Genomic DNA, 14,990 nt, shown 5'->3' on the forward strand with positions numbered 1-14,990 from the left:
TTTAGTTTTGTAATTATACCACTCCAATTTTAAAATGATAATATTCAAACTGTTTTTATAAAGTAAACTATACGGTCAGGTATTCATTGATTTACAGTGCATTCAGAAAGTATTCAGACCCATTTACTTTTTCCACATTTTGTTACATTACAGCCTTATTCTAGAATAGATTAAATAGTTTATTTTCCTCATCAATCTACACATAATACCACATAATGAAACTTAATGAAAACATGGAAAAAACTGAAATAACACATTTGCATGGGTGTCCGGAACCCATTTACTTAGCACTTAGTTCGAGCACCTTTGGCACCAATTACAGCCTTGAGTCTTCTTGGGTCTGCTGCTACCAGCTTGGTACACTGGAATTTGAGGAGATTTTCTCATGCTCTGTCAGGTTGTAAGGGGAATGGCACAACTACTTTCAGGTCTCACCAGAGATGAGCTACTCAGTGTCATGTTTTGGCACAGGAGCCTCTTCCTCACTTCATCATGGACCACTGTTCTCTTCAATTATTGCCTGCACCTGCTTTTCTTCATCATGGACCCTATTTAAGTTCAAGCCTCCCCAATGTATTTAGTCAGTCTTTGTTTTGGTTTCTACCAGATATAGCATTTTTCTGTCCTGTCCAGTTTTCTGTTTTTGATTTTGTTCATTTATTAAATGCCCCCCGTTCTCCCTGCACTTGTGTCCTGCCTCCATGCTTTAACGTTACACTCAAGGACATTCAGAGACCTCTCCAGAAGCAACTCCTGCGTTGTCTTGGCACTGTACTTAGCGTGTGTCGGCTTTATGGATGGTTAAAACTTTTGCCCCATTCTAATGTCTTGAGCACTCTGGGGCAGATTTTCATCAATGATCTCTCTGTACTTTGCTACATTCTTCTTTACCTTGATCCTGACTAGTCTATCAGTCTCCCTGCCACTGAAAAACATCCCCATAGTATTATGCTGCCACCACCATGCTTCACTGTAGGGATGGTATTGGCAAGGTGATGAGCAGTACCTGGTTTCCTCCAGACATGACGTTTAGCATTCAGGACACACTTTTATCTTGGTGGAACTTTAATGTTGCAGAAATTGTTTGGTACCCTTTCCCTATCTGTGCTTCAACACAATCTTTTCTCAGAATTCCTTCGACCTGATGGCTTTTTTTTTCTGGAAACAGTGATCATCCTTTTTTCTGTCATAACAGTGGGTTATCTACTGATATGTATTGATATAAAAAAAATTATAATACATTTGCAAAAAAAATTATCAAAAAAACAGTTTTTGCTTTGTTATTATGGATTACTGTGAGATAATTGAAATTAATATCCATTTTATAATAAGGCTGTAACGTAAGAAATTGTGGAAGAAGTGGGGTCTGAATCGGTCTGAATACTTTCCGAATGAATGGATGGTGCTAGCATTCCTTATACCTCTCCACCCCAGTAGAGAGCAGCTGTGTGACTTTTTGGCAAATCCACAATCTCCAGTCAAAACAAGAAGAAGAATCCATTCTAACCGATTCCAACGCTATCTTTCGCTAGCTACCCAGACCTCCCCATTTGTTTGCAACTTAATTGCTGGCTGGAGGTATAACTGAAGGTTTCATTCATTTAATGTCGGGTTCGTTTTGCCAAAATGCATAACGTCAGGATTTCCATTCCATCGTTCCGCTCAGAGGACAATCCGATGGAGAAAGGGTACACGGTAAGACCTTGAATGTCAGCACGATGAGTGCCACAAAAAAATGATCATAGATAGCTATCTAGCTAACATTTAAAGTTTACACAAAATTGAAACCAAGAGTATATTTTAAAATGTTGGTAATGTTTGCGATTATCAAAGCTAACTTTCACGTTACTAGAGTGCGAGTTGAAAATATCTGATTGGACACGATTAATTTGTTTACGGGGTTACAGAAGGTAAAAAACAACACTGACTGAATGCTGACACTGGCATAATTTGTAGTCAAGTGCTTTATCGAGTTGCCTGTCCTCCCTGGGGTTTCTCTTGATAAGAGTGACTAAAGAGAAGTTTGCGTGAATTTCGTTGTGCCCATGCATATCCAGCCATCATCTGTCTCAAGAAACTCATGCCATGTTCTGTCATATCTTGTATATAATGCCAATCATTTCTGTGGGATGTCTAAAGACTAGTTATTTTAAATGCCATATTTAGAGTATACATTTTATCAATGTACAATTTTTGTATCTAGAGATGTAACTTTTCTATCCGGAGAACAATATAAACAGCTGGATAACTTGTTGATGTATAAATAGAACTGAAAAGGGTCACTAAAAATACGTTGCCAGTAAAATTTTAGTGACCTATAATAAACGTTTTGTTAACTATTTTTGTTTACAGTGCCCAGTGGACACTGTAAACAGTTTTTGTCAAAACTTCAAAAAGCCTGGTTTGTTTACTTTTTTGAAACATGCCATTTAGTGAGGATTAGATGTGAATTGATTCAAAAACATTTCATTACATTATGTCACGTCTTAACCATAATCACTTTTTTTCTTCTCCACCAGGTCTTTAAAATCGAGGTGCTAATGAATGGCAGACAGCATACAGTAGAAAAACGCTACAGTGAATTCCATAACCTGCATAAAATGGTGAGTTGTTTTACCATTGATTCTTCACCACATGACCAAGCACAACAGTTCTGGCATTCCTGGTGCAAGAACAGAAACCTCATTACAAAACATCTGAGCTATTATAGTGAATAATATAACAGCTGGGCTAGGTTATTGTGGTCATAATTTTTGGAATAGGCTTAGCCAATGGGTGAAGTAGGCATGAGCTATGATTTTTTATATTTCTTTTCCCCCAATTTACATAATACCCTGTTACCATGCTTTATTTATCTGCATCTTACAGCTAAAGAAAAGCTTAAAGCCACCTGAGCTTCCCTCTAAACACGTACGCAACTGGGTTCCCAAAGTTCTGGAGCAGAGAAGACATGGTCTGGAACTCTACCTACAGGTAATCATAAAACACCCATTAGTCTACTTTGTTCCTGCTCAATTCACGTACTCATCTTTTATATCCGTATAAAAAGTAGAGTTATTTTTACATTTTCCCCTAACTTTCCTTCCATTTGCTTTTCTCCCCTTTTCAACAGACTGTAATTATGGAGAATGAAGTGCTTCCAAAGATATTTCTGGATTTCCTCAACATCCACCACTTTCCGTCGTTACCAAAAACAGAAAGTTGTGGGTGAGTTTTTATACAATGTGCCCTCTAAAATCTAGCCTCTTTCTTAGAATGTCTCTTGTGTGCAAGAAAGTGTTTTCTCTATATATAAAAACAATTATATTAATTTTTTATTTTTTTTTAAGGTCATTTGAAATGGAAGCTGAAGAGTCCAGGTTTGTTAAGAGATTTTAGGTTGTATAGTTGATTGAGTTTATAGTTAAAAAAAAAAGTTTTACCAGTCTTCTGAATACCAGTAATTTCCTTTTTTTTATTTTGGTAGTTCAGATATCATTTTAGTAGTTTACAGCTCCAGAAAAAATTAAGAGACCACTGCACCTTTTTCTTTCCTTTCCAAAAAAGTCGAAAAGGAAGATTTTGAGTGAGGAACAGAAGGGTTAAAATTAAGATACCACTTTTATGTTCCTCACACAGAACTTTGCTTTTCAACTTTTTTGGAAAGGAAAGAAAAAGGGGCAGTGGTCTCTTAATTCTTTCCGGAGCTGCATATATATGACTTGAAAATATAAATGACTTGAATATATATATTCATTTTTATTTAGTCATTTTCAAGTCATTTGGCATTCACCCTTATCCATGGATGGATTGGCATTGATGCCTTGTGGAAATGCTTGATGCAATGAGACTGGATAGATACAGTTGGATATAATAATAAAATTGGGGAACCTGTGTATTGGTAGAAAAAACACCATTGTTGAGTTGCAATTATTTGTTTTACTAGCTATAGCATGAAATATTTGACTTTCTGAAATGTTTGCATTAATTTTTGCTGTGGATTTCTTGTTTTTGCTGTAACGGTATTGTCACAGCCTTACTGTATTCCTTGAAAGTCCCCAACTTTCTGGTAGTTCACTAGTAACTTGACCATTTATATCTTCCGTTTGCAACTCTTGTGATCTTTCACTGCATTAACAACTACATACAACTTACATCTCCTCTCTGGTCTCTGTAGTAAACTGAACCATCAGCCAACCATGCTCTACCAGCGAGACCCCTACCTGCTTCCACCAAAACACGGTAACATGTCTACTAGGCTGCCTAGACACGGTAACATGTCTACTAGGCTGCCTAGACACGGTAACATGTCTACTAGGCTGCCTAGACACGGTAACATGTCTACTAGGCTAACTAGACACGGTAACATGTCTACTAGGCTAACTAGACACTGTAACATGTCTACTAGGCTAACTAGACACGGTAACATGTCTACTAGGCTACGCACTAGACAACCAATATGGAAGCAATATTGAGATATGTTTGTCACCTTTAATCATATGAATACATTAACCATTTAAAGGTAACATTTTCTGTTTGATAGACTGAAGTAGTTTTACTCTGCTTCTTTTCTTCCTATAGATTCATTTTCCAATGTTGTCATAGAAGGTGTGATACATGGAATATTCTACCCAGACCTTCAGCCAAGGTAGAGCCCCGGTATGCCAGGTTGGAGGACCCTAGTACTAACTCATCAAGACACTGGGATCATTTAAAAGAAATACAGCTTGTAAGAGTCTCAATTTTGTAAACATTATTTGATTAGAGCTCCCGGGTGTCGCAGAGGTCTGCTGAGGTGTCCACCACAGGCTTGTTTTGCTCCTTGACTGTGCCTCTTGTGCGTGGCTGGGAGTCCCAAGGTGCACTGCATATTAGCCGGCACCGCCTGGGGTGGGGGGAGACATCATCAGCTGTCTTTTTTTTCTCTTTTTTTTTTTTACTTGCATGTCAAGGAGTATGATCCACTGATCTGACCAACTTCTCAGTTGGATGAGCTATGCGGGAAGAGTCATTCCTCCAACACACATTGGAGTCTCTGGGTCCCGTTGTGAGTTGCTGCCAAGGTGGTAGCTACAATTGGATACCACAAAATTGAGAAGGGGGTATAAACATTAACAATTGTTTGTGTGGATATAATATTTTTTCTATTCATAGTATTTTTGTAGTTAGTTTGTCAGTGTGGATTAATACAGTATCTTGGGCAAAAGCCTCAAAGAAATGCCTTTTCTGAAGTATTGCTAGATGAACGCTACACTATCATGATGTTATGACATTTCAGCTAAGACCTATTGATTCACCATAACATTCAGGCTGTATGCAACTACTAATTGTCTAATACTAAAGCTAAGGGAAGACCCCTAGCCATGTTATACAGGGTCAAACACTAACGATCAAACACATCAAACAGGTGATACAAAATGTGAACTCTAATAAGGGAAGCTGAAATTGTATGGTGTCAGTGTAATAACATGTCTATTGTTTGTCTGCCTTATCACAACTTTTAAGTGTTTCTTTGTTTGAAAGAAACAATGTATTGTTGTAAATCTACAACAAATAGCCCTTTACATGCCATTGAGTTTTGATCCAGCTTAGAGATTGAAGCACTACAGAATTAGCGAGACTGTTATGTCATGGTAATGTTGTGTTAATAGATAAGCCCAAACACAGTCAATACTTTATTCTAATAAGTAGAGCTTAGGTAGGTTGACATTACTTTGAACTTCATTCAGTACACAGTGGATAAAACAATAAATACTCTAAACGATATGAGGATGATCCTGACATTCCAATGACAAGAATTGTCTTCCATCCTTGATATTTTCTGGTCTCTGAATTGAGACTGGTCTGACAATAGTGCCCTTAAAGTGAAGAGTTGTCAATGTTAAATACAAACTTGAGTGGCCTGTGTTAGTATAATATTGTCCATTCGAACTACAATAAAGTCATGCCTGTGTTCTTGTCAAATCCAGAGATCTATATATCTTTGCGCATGTATATAGCTTGTGTACCTTGTGTATGTCCTGTACATTATGTATCTTGTGCCATGATACCCACCATTGACACTGTGGAGAGTTGTACTGTTGCACCATTGACACTGGAGAGTTGAACTGTTGCACCATTGACACTGGAGAGTTGAACTTTTGCACTTTAGGCGGGGCACATAAATCTGTATAATATCATGATTAAGGGCTTAATTCAGTCAAACCCATATAAAAGCCACTACAGCCAGGGTGACCCCCCCCCCCTCCCCACTTTTCAGTGTGACCATGGGTCAATGTTGTAAATGTATAAATAAACATTTATATAGAGGTTTTGAATGAATTCCAGCCCAAGACTGACAGCAATAAAGCATGGCATTTCCATAACAGCTTCTCTTTTTTATTTCTTCAATGAGTGAAACTTCCTGGTAATTGTTTAGGGTATGTAACCTTTTTTATTATAAAAGAAAAAAAACTGAATTACACAGGAAAAGTGTTCAATATCAAAATGGCCCTTTATTGTGACAGTGTGTATTTGTTACCCTAGGTTTCATATAAGTGTCATCACATTTGGTCAGACAGTATAGCTAGCACAGAATGTAATGCTCCACCACTGAGTGGTATTGCCCTCCCCTCAATGGAAAACAAGACCCCTGAACCTGGCATAACAAATAGAAACCTGGGAATGTGAACATTGGATTTAACTTCAGTCATTCAAATAACACAACACTTTGGAAAAATGTAACAAAAAAGCAAAGTATGCATGACTTCAAACACCATAGGAATAATGGTTGATTTTGAACAATGTCGTCTCTAGTAAACCAGGTAATTTAGTCCTAAAACAGAAATCTGTACCCACGCCATTTCAAAACATAGAAATTAAAAGCAAGCTTCACAGATTTTTTTTAACTTTTTCTTTCACTTTTCAAATGTTTTAAAACCATTGTAATAAAAATACAATTTAAATTCTGGGTTGGGCCCAGTGTAGTAACAGTTTATCGCCTTCTCCGAGTCATTCAAACACAGTAGTTCAATTACTCCAAGTACTCACACACACACACACACACACACACACACACACACACACACACACACACACACACACACACAATAACCCTAGAGCTCATCATGGCCGACTTCATCCTTGAGGTCCTGGTTGGCCTCGGGGTCCTTCATGTTGGCGAAAGCCACTTCCCTAGTCAGCTGATCCAGAGGAGGAAGACCCACTGCCAGGTTACGCATAGCAATGGCTGTCATCAGGAACCTATAACACAGACAGCATGTTAAACTCCAAACACATGCTCATGTATTCCTGTGAATGCTAACATCCACATTAAAACTAATCACATGTAAAATACCAACTGGAGCAATCGCATGGGTTTTGTAGTACGTTTTCGAAGTTGTCGTGAAAACAGGCACTCACGTCCGGCGGTACATGTAGTACTTTTTCACAGCAAACCGGTTCAACCTTTCGAACACATTCGCTTCCCTGCGCTTCTTCACTTCCTTCATTCTTTGCTGTCGCTTCAGAAACAGACGTACGATGGGATCCGTCACGCTGACCTCTGACCCCTCATCATTTTCTCCAGTGATGAGTGGCTGGAGCTCTGGAGGCAGGGGCTCTGTTTCTGTGGGGATGGACAGTTAGCTTAGCCCCACGTCATTTACTAATTCCTGCTGTTAGTTAGGACTGACAAATAATGGTATTAACATAAACAATCAATTAATATCAAAATAATAAAATTAAAAAACTGGCAAGAATTAAAAGAGTTGCTTGTAAGTAAATTTTTGAAAGTTGTTTTGTGCATATAGCCCCTAATTTAATAAGTTATAAAAATTGAATAATTATACAGATGTCATCATGTTTTTGTTGTATTGAAGGGTCATATAGGCTTTGATATCATATGACACATGGAGAAAAATCATATTATGAAGTCAAAACACAGCATTTACATTTTTTTTTTTATGATAATACATCAACTATTATTTACACAATCTGGGTCCTAACAGACAACATGTAGAATTTTGCTGTAAGAAGATTCGGTTTGAATTTTTTGGTATTTATTTAAATAATACCTCATCAAAAAGATAACATCACTGTTACGTCAGTGTGTATAAGTCCTGACCTGTTCCGTTGCGGACCCGCTCCTGAAGTTCAAACAGCTTAGTGAAGTTCCTCTGCAGGGCTGCTTCAGTGGTGTTGACGTAGATGTACATGTAGCAGGACGGCCCCTCAGACACTGTGTATACTTTATGGTAGGCCCCAGCAGGAAGCTATACCACAGACCCACACAGACCCACACAGACCCACACAGAGACACACAGAGACACACAGAGACACACAGAGACACACAAAGACACACAAAGACACACAGACCCACACAGAGACACGCAGACCCACGCAGAGACACACAGAGACACACAGAGACACACAGAGACACACAAAGACACACAAAGACACACAGACCCACACAGAGACACGCAGACCCACGCAGAGACACGCACAGACACGCAGAGACACGCAGAGACACACAGAGACACACAGAGACACACAGACCCACACGGAGACACACGGAGACACACGGAGACACACGGAGACAGAGACACACAGAGACACACAGAGACACACACAGAGACACACAGAGACACACAGAGACACACACAGAGACACACACAGAGACACACACAGAGACACACACAGACACACACAGAGACACACAGAGACAGAGACACACAGACCCACACAGAGACGGAGACACACAGAGACACACAGAGACACACAGAGACACACAGAGACACACAGACCCACACAGAGACACACAGACCCACACAGAGACACACAGAGACACACAGAGACACACACAGGGTGAGAACTGCGTAATGCGACCACCGTAATAATGTCTGTGACGACAGTACAGCTGTCATCCAGGTAAAAGGTGTCATTACTGGCTGTAATACATGGACTGCTGAAAGACCTGTTTCTTCTCTCCAGGCTGGAGTGTGTAGTTCTTCTTCTCATCTACTATCTCAACATTCAGTTGACCCTGCAGAACCTGAACACTGGTGTTGCCCAGGTCCTCACTGACATAGTTCTCCAGGTGGAGACCTAGAGGCAAAAACCACCAGAACTTGAGTTAGCAAGACTGAAATGTACTTCGAGTTGATCACAGTTAGATAGGGGAACATCCCGAACCTGGGAAGTCTGCTATGAAGACTATCTCCGTCTGGTTGTCCAGTGAACCCTCAATCTCCTGAAACTTGGTCCTCCATGGAGACAGGTCCACCAGTAGAGGCATTAGCCAGGGATTTGGGCGGAATGGTGACCAGTCTGCCTTCACAATATCCACACGTGGGTCAAAGATCCTAACGGAGAAAAGAAGAGAATTCAAGACCACATTGTTCAGGGAAGAACACTTGTATCAGGGACGTATAAAGCCATGAAGTACCGTTGTTGGAAACGTTCATTGATGGACACCCAGATGTCGAAATAGATCTCTGGGTCAGAGATGTTGTAGTGAGGCAGGTGGTGGCTCAAACAGGTGGCGTACTGCTTCAACATGTCCCCATGGTCCTTCCACCGCCGGCTCTGAGTGAACACCTAAAGACACGCCACAGAATCATTTCAGAACACGTAGCAACATGTTAAAAACGCAGTCATTATTTTCTATTTAAAGGAATGAATGGACCTTACAAAGTACCTGCATCTTAGGTTGAATACAACATTTGTGAAGTACACAAGGTGTCTAGCAATCAGGGAATCAAGGATGAAAGTGGCATTAGATAATCGTTTTAATGTTTGAACTAATACAAAGACAGTAAAGCTATCATGCTATATGTTTCTTATGCTATTTCACATTTAGATAGATGATCTGCCGGTCACCAACACCTAGTCATTAGGGTTGCAGGTGCCATTGTTTTGAACTTTTCTACATGTATTTAAGAGTTATGGGGTATTGGAATAATACTGTATGAACCTGAGACATTACAGGCATGGAGACAATCCACTCGAAGCCCCACCCCCACTCGAAGCCCCACCCCCACTCGAAGCCCAGTGGAGCGCTGCACCAGAGTGGGACATCTCACTGGGTGAGGCAAATAGGGTGGGGGGGGTGTTTTAAGTGAGGATGAACACATTCGGGTCATTCATTAGGGCAGTTTTCCTGAAAAGCTCTTCTCAGACAGTCTGTTTACGGGCTCTTTTGCAGACGCAGATTAAACCTAGTCATGGACTAAAAAAAATCAAGCTCAATGTTGATTCTCCATTGAGACTGACTCTTTTAGTCCAGGACTAGACTTAATCTCGGTCAGCAAAAACAAACCCAAATGTTTCACTATCTGGCATGTCACTGTCCGTGACGTGCCAGATAGTTACCTCAAAATAACAAACCAGTGTGAACTAATTTCTATTGAGTTTTCTATTTCTATTTAACTTTCTTTCCAGTTTTCCACATCTTCTGCCAAAGTTTGGCAGAGACAGGGAATGAAAAGGATTGGAATGTTAGCTAGTGGCCTCGGTTGGTCCAAAGGTCTAATGTACACTGCAGAGTGGGTTCCAATCCACCCCCTCTTTCACCGAAAACTCTCTCCTGTCAAATAGAGCCTGAAAATAAATACCTTTAAAAGATTACATTTATAGAATGGTAATCAAATAACTGAAGTACTCCCCAATGACCATTGGATCCGACCAGGCACAGCAGACCTTCTTTGCCAAGCAGCTGAACCATGTCGGTGGCAGTAGTTAAAAGTATTGGCAAACTTAATGAGTTAAAATACCAGCCTGCTTGAGAAATAACCGTTGTGTTGGCGTTAGTTACTTCTGCCACCACAACATTACTATCTGGGTGTCAGTGTCATATAGTATTGCTGAAATGTCTGTTTTCATGGGATGACATCACAAGGCAAATCCCCAGTTAATAGTGAAATAGGAAACTGAGTTAAGCTTCTCTGCCAATTTCAGTTAATCCCGCCCACTCCCACCAGTTCCAATCCTTGCGAAAACGAAATTGCAGAAGTCTGCTTCTGTATTGGTGTCATGGTTCAATGGCTCACCCCAGGGTTGAGGTATCCAACCACTCCAGTTTTTCCATCTCTGTAGGTGATCTTGACATGTTGGTGGGAGCGGGAGTGAACCATCATGTCCCAGGAGTACCCATAAAGGCCATTGGTCCAGTTGTTATAACCCTATGTCAAAAAAATAGAAATATAAGATCACTTTTTCCATTTGCCATCACACAAAAACTGTTCTCCAGATTAGGCCAACGGGATGTATGGACCAGTATTAACTTCTGCTAAGTCTCCATTCACACCCCTTCGGAACCCCCATGGTTCTGCTGACTCAAGCTCGTCTACGTAACTGTTTGCTGTTAACTGATAATAGTGTTGACACTGACTGAGCAATTGTTCCAGTAACCCGTAAGATTGGGAAATAATTTAAGCTGACAGCAGGACACTCAAGACTTAAGATGACTCAAAACAGAAATCAAATATAGGCTATTTTTATTCATACATGGGAAGGACTACCAGTGGGTCACTGTAAACTCATCGTCCATTTCCACCCAAATTGTACCTGTGTGATAAAGTGGGAGTATGGCAGGAAAAACTGTTCAGTCAGGTACAGAATGGAGAAAAGGGTTGCCAGCTTGTGTTTAAAGCGGGTTTTGGAGGTCTTGCAGGCAGATATGTTTTCCTGTGCTCCTGTACAGGTGTTCCGGATCTCTGGGTAGACACAGGAAGTGCTGGGCTGTGGGGGAGGAGTAGTGAGCGGCAGCACAGGCCTGAGGAAACATGGGAAGTGGGCGAAGAAGCGCCTGGGCCAGTCTGGATAGCAGAAGAGAGGACTTGTGGCCAGCATGGTGTAGGAAAACATACCTGGAGATCAAGGACAATGATTGAATTAGGTGGATCAATAGGGGATTATAGATTAACTCAAATAGTGGATCATTTAAAAAAAAAAAGAGGGCTTTGAAAATTCTCTCAGGAAACTGCTTGCATTATGATGACCTTAGAACAAGTGATAAACCTTAACCTTTTTGAAAATGATAAGGTATAGAAGTGACAAGCAGCAAACCTTAGGAATGAAACCACATCTCACCGATGTTGAAGAGTTGTGAGTTCATACAGTGAAAGTAGCTGACAAAGAAAATGCCATAGGGACGCGTGGCATCGAAAAACAGCAGGTAGCCGGCCGACAGATCCAGACAAAGGCCACCTCCATGCACCACCAGCAGGCTCACCATTTCATTAGGCAGAATCATCCTGTGGGACAGATACACGGGGGGACGCCAGAAATGTTTGCTTATTAAAGGTACCTTCATCCAAGTACAACATTACTGTTCTCATTTTATTCATAGTAATTTTTTGTATAACACTATATCCACTGGGTAGCAGAAATGGAAAGGAAATTGTATAATTTCTACATTTGTGCTCATTTTGGTTGTGTGAGCCCTAGCCATACTACATGAATGCAAGTGAGGCAGATAGAGCATTATGCTAGAAAAGTATTACATTTTCCTCTCTGAATTTATGGGATTATTTCTAACAAATACATGTCTGTCATTGAACTCGATGCATTGATTGGATCGGGAAACAAAAACAAACCAATTATTTTTGCAAGTCTAATAAAAATACAGTACAACATTTCGAAAAAAAATCATAGGCAGGTCAGTGTTTTGGAAAAAAAACATTTCAAATAAAACTCCAAATAAGGCAGTTGGATAAAATCTGCACAAAAGATGACAGAGTAAGGCCATTAATCAATAATCTATTGAAGACAAACTTACCTGAAAGGGTCAAAAAGCCAGTGGTGTGCCAAGTATGACATGGAATATCCCTCAACCCAGTCTGCATCCAATTTTTTGATTCCAGCAATGAAATATACTATGAAAATCTGCCAAAGAAATTCAGATATTTCTATTACAGTACTGTCCGTATCAAAGTGTATCATGTCAGTTGGCAGATACACTTCATAGTAAAGAAGACACTTTTCCATGGATATGATATTGGCACAGACCTGTGACCTCAGAAGAGTATAGTTCCAAAGCGGCACTTGGGCATTTCTTTTCTTTGGACTCCGTAATCCATCTATTGACCTGACAATAACAATATGCACATAAATGCATGCATACACTCAGACACAGAAAGATAGTGGAAGAAATCACAGCAATAAACAAAATCTATATAAACAGTACAACGCTACAGTAAAATGGTTTCTTAAGAGTTCCGCCGCTCACCAGTATCTGTTGGCATCCATGATTGTGAGCTGGAAGCCAATGAGGCCATAGAGGTAAGAGTGGTTGTTCCATGTGGTTTTGTCCAGGAAGAAGACATACCAGTAGGTGGATATGAACATGAGACAGGCGAGGCGATAGAAACATCCCAGCATTATTCCTATGGCCCCTACAAAGACAGAATTTCTTTTTAAAGACATAATAGCACACTGATGCGACAACATGAACCCACACACAACAATGACAGCATAAAGTAACTGTTCCAACCACTGACTCTAAAACCTAATCTACCAAAGAACATCATCACATAGACCAGGTACATGCAATCCAGAGGTAGACTTGACCTACCAAAGAACATCACTACATAGACCAGGTACATGTAATCCAGAGGCAGCGGCTGCAGGAAATTTAATAGAGGGAAACGGCACACAGGAGCCCCATCCAGGTACTTGTAGTCCAGGTGGCTGAGGCCTCGCTCCTGTGTGATGTCTATTGCCATTACCATTCCTGTGGGAGTGGGATGGGAAAGACAATGAAAAACCCAGACACAAACGAAACAAGAATACCCATACCTGACCACCAGCTGATCATTTGACTGACATAATATCAGGTACCAAGCTTAGTGAAATTACTCACAGCCATAAACATGGATAGACGTCATATCTAATTAATTTTCCATTATAGCATCATCACAATACTACCCATTATTGCCTTCTCCATGTTGAAGCAGTCAATTTCAGTTTAATGAATTGGATTATCCCTTTCTGATGACCACTTCCACCTAGCTGTTATAATAACAGTTTCAACTAATTAAGACATTGGCTCAAATCTATTTCTTTCTGTATTTACATTTTGAAAATGTTTACAACGAAGGACTGCAACATAGCAATGATGTGTCTCTGGTTCTGAAAACTGCGGCGTTGTCTGTGGTAGAACAAGTTCTCTCTGTCAACTGATCTCTGTGTAGACAGCTCACCAAATAAGAAGCGGAAGATGCCCAGTGAAGCTGGGTCAGCGGGGCGATTTAGAAGACACACCAGGCGATGCCAGGAGGACAGGTCCTCCCTCTCAAACCCAAACAGACGTTTCATCCTGCTTCCACATTCCACCACCCCCGCTGCTGCAGCTCTCTGCATGGTCCTTTTCTCTTCATCACTGCCCCCTGAAGAGTCTCCATGTCCGGAGGACTTCTCAACGAAAGGAGCACCTAAGGCAGAAGCAGAAACGATGCAAAACAATTCCCACTTTCACCAACACTTCTAAATAATGCCATAGGTATGCATCCTGTAAATGCCACAAGTAGTATATTCCATATTCCATGTTTTTTCCAGATTGTAGACGGGTTGCACGTTGCACTTATAACTAGGATGCAATCCCTTATTCCGTGAATCAATGCATCACTTCATGAAATATCAACTTCATGTATAACGTGTGTAAAATGACTGAAGGCAGAGCTGTAAAACAACAATGCTAGCTAGCCTCTTGTGACATACCTGCAGCAGCATTATCGCAGGTCCCTGCCTCCATGTTTCCAACTCGGTTATGAGGGGGGAAATGTGATATTTGGACAGAAAATACTCTTCTGTTTCCTATCCAAAGGGGTTATTTAACAACCGTAAAGAGTTGGGTACGTGTCAGTCCGTACAACGGTCAAAGGCGAGCTGTCTGGAAAACGACTGGGAACCTGAAACGGCGCTCACCGTCTATTGGTGGGCACAATCCATGAGACACACCTCCTACTCTCTCAGAAGGAATCCGGAAATGATCTCCCTTCAGCGGCTGGAATGTGAAAATCTTTGGGTCTTGG

General features: G+C 40.6%; 2 protein-coding genes across 4 annotated transcripts; one reads left to right on the forward strand and one right to left on the reverse strand.

The window, feature by feature from the left end:
* Positions 1 to 1,349: 1,349 nt before the first annotated feature.
* On the forward strand, positions 1,350 to 6,344 carry snx24 (sorting nexin 24). Its single transcript, XM_034296772.1, has 7 exons — positions 1,350 to 1,695; positions 2,520 to 2,603; positions 2,869 to 2,973; positions 3,113 to 3,207; positions 3,330 to 3,359; positions 4,157 to 4,221; positions 4,561 to 6,344. The coding sequence occupies exons 1-7, from the start codon at positions 1,627 to 1,629 to the stop codon at positions 4,629 to 4,631; spliced, it is 519 nt and encodes a 172-aa protein (XP_034152663.1). The 5' UTR covers positions 1,350 to 1,626; the 3' UTR covers positions 4,632 to 6,344.
* A 42-nt stretch (positions 6,345 to 6,386) lies between these two features.
* On the reverse strand, positions 6,387 to 14,938 carry ggcx (gamma-glutamyl carboxylase). Of its 3 annotated transcripts, XM_034297037.1 has the most exons (16): positions 14,677 to 14,936; positions 14,160 to 14,390; positions 13,532 to 13,690; positions 13,187 to 13,352; positions 12,967 to 13,045; positions 12,737 to 12,843; positions 12,049 to 12,212; positions 11,524 to 11,825; positions 11,007 to 11,138; positions 9,404 to 9,555; positions 9,151 to 9,320; positions 8,933 to 9,063; positions 8,084 to 8,231; positions 7,381 to 7,585; positions 7,036 to 7,221; positions 6,387 to 7,005 (listed from the first exon to the last, which is right to left on the reverse strand). In XM_034297037.1, exons 1-15 carry the CDS (start codon positions 14,708 to 14,710, stop codon positions 7,074 to 7,076), a joined length of 2,328 nt encoding a protein of 775 aa, XP_034152928.1. In that variant the 5' UTR covers positions 14,711 to 14,936; the 3' UTR covers positions 6,387 to 7,005; positions 7,036 to 7,073. The 3 variants fall into 3 exon arrangements, with proteins under 3 accessions (XP_034152928.1, XP_010876062.2, XP_034152929.1); XM_010877760.4 differs by having other exon boundaries at positions 6,387 to 7,221; XM_034297038.1 differs by lacking the exons at positions 6,387 to 7,005; positions 7,036 to 7,221 and having other exon boundaries at positions 7,413 to 7,585; positions 8,916 to 9,063; positions 14,677 to 14,938.
* Positions 14,939 to 14,990: the final 52 nt, after the last annotated feature.

Source organism: Esox lucius, chromosome 14 (assembly GCF_011004845.1).
Source record: "Esox lucius isolate fEsoLuc1 chromosome 14, fEsoLuc1.pri, whole genome shotgun sequence".
In the NCBI taxonomy this organism is placed as follows: Eukaryota; Metazoa; Chordata; class Actinopteri; order Esociformes; family Esocidae; genus Esox; species Esox lucius.

Excerpts from the sequence above, each read along its gene's own strand:
- snx24 (XM_034296772.1), top strand. The coding sequence starts at position 1,627 with ATGCATAACGTCAGGATTTCCATTCCATCGTTCCGCTCAGAGGACAAT. Across the intron at positions 1,696-2,519 it reads CGATGGAGAAAGGGTACACG|GTCTTTAAAATCGAGGTGCT; the intron begins GTAAGACCTTGA and ends CTTCTCCACCAG. Across the intron at positions 3,208-3,329 it reads CCAAAAACAGAAAGTTGTGG|GTCATTTGAAATGGAAGCTG; the intron begins GTGAGTTTTTAT and ends TTTTTTTTTAAG.
- ggcx (XM_034297037.1), bottom strand. The coding sequence starts at position 14,710 with ATGGAGGCAGGGACCTGCGATAATGCTGCTGCAG. Across the intron at positions 14,391-14,676 it reads CTGCGATAATGCTGCTGCAG|GTGCTCCTTTCGTTGAGAAG; the intron begins GTATGTCACAAG and ends CTTCTGCCTTAG. Across the intron at positions 9,321-9,403 it reads AATGAACGTTTCCAACAACG|GATCTTTGACCCACGTGTGG; the intron begins GTACTTCATGGC and ends TTTCTCCGTTAG.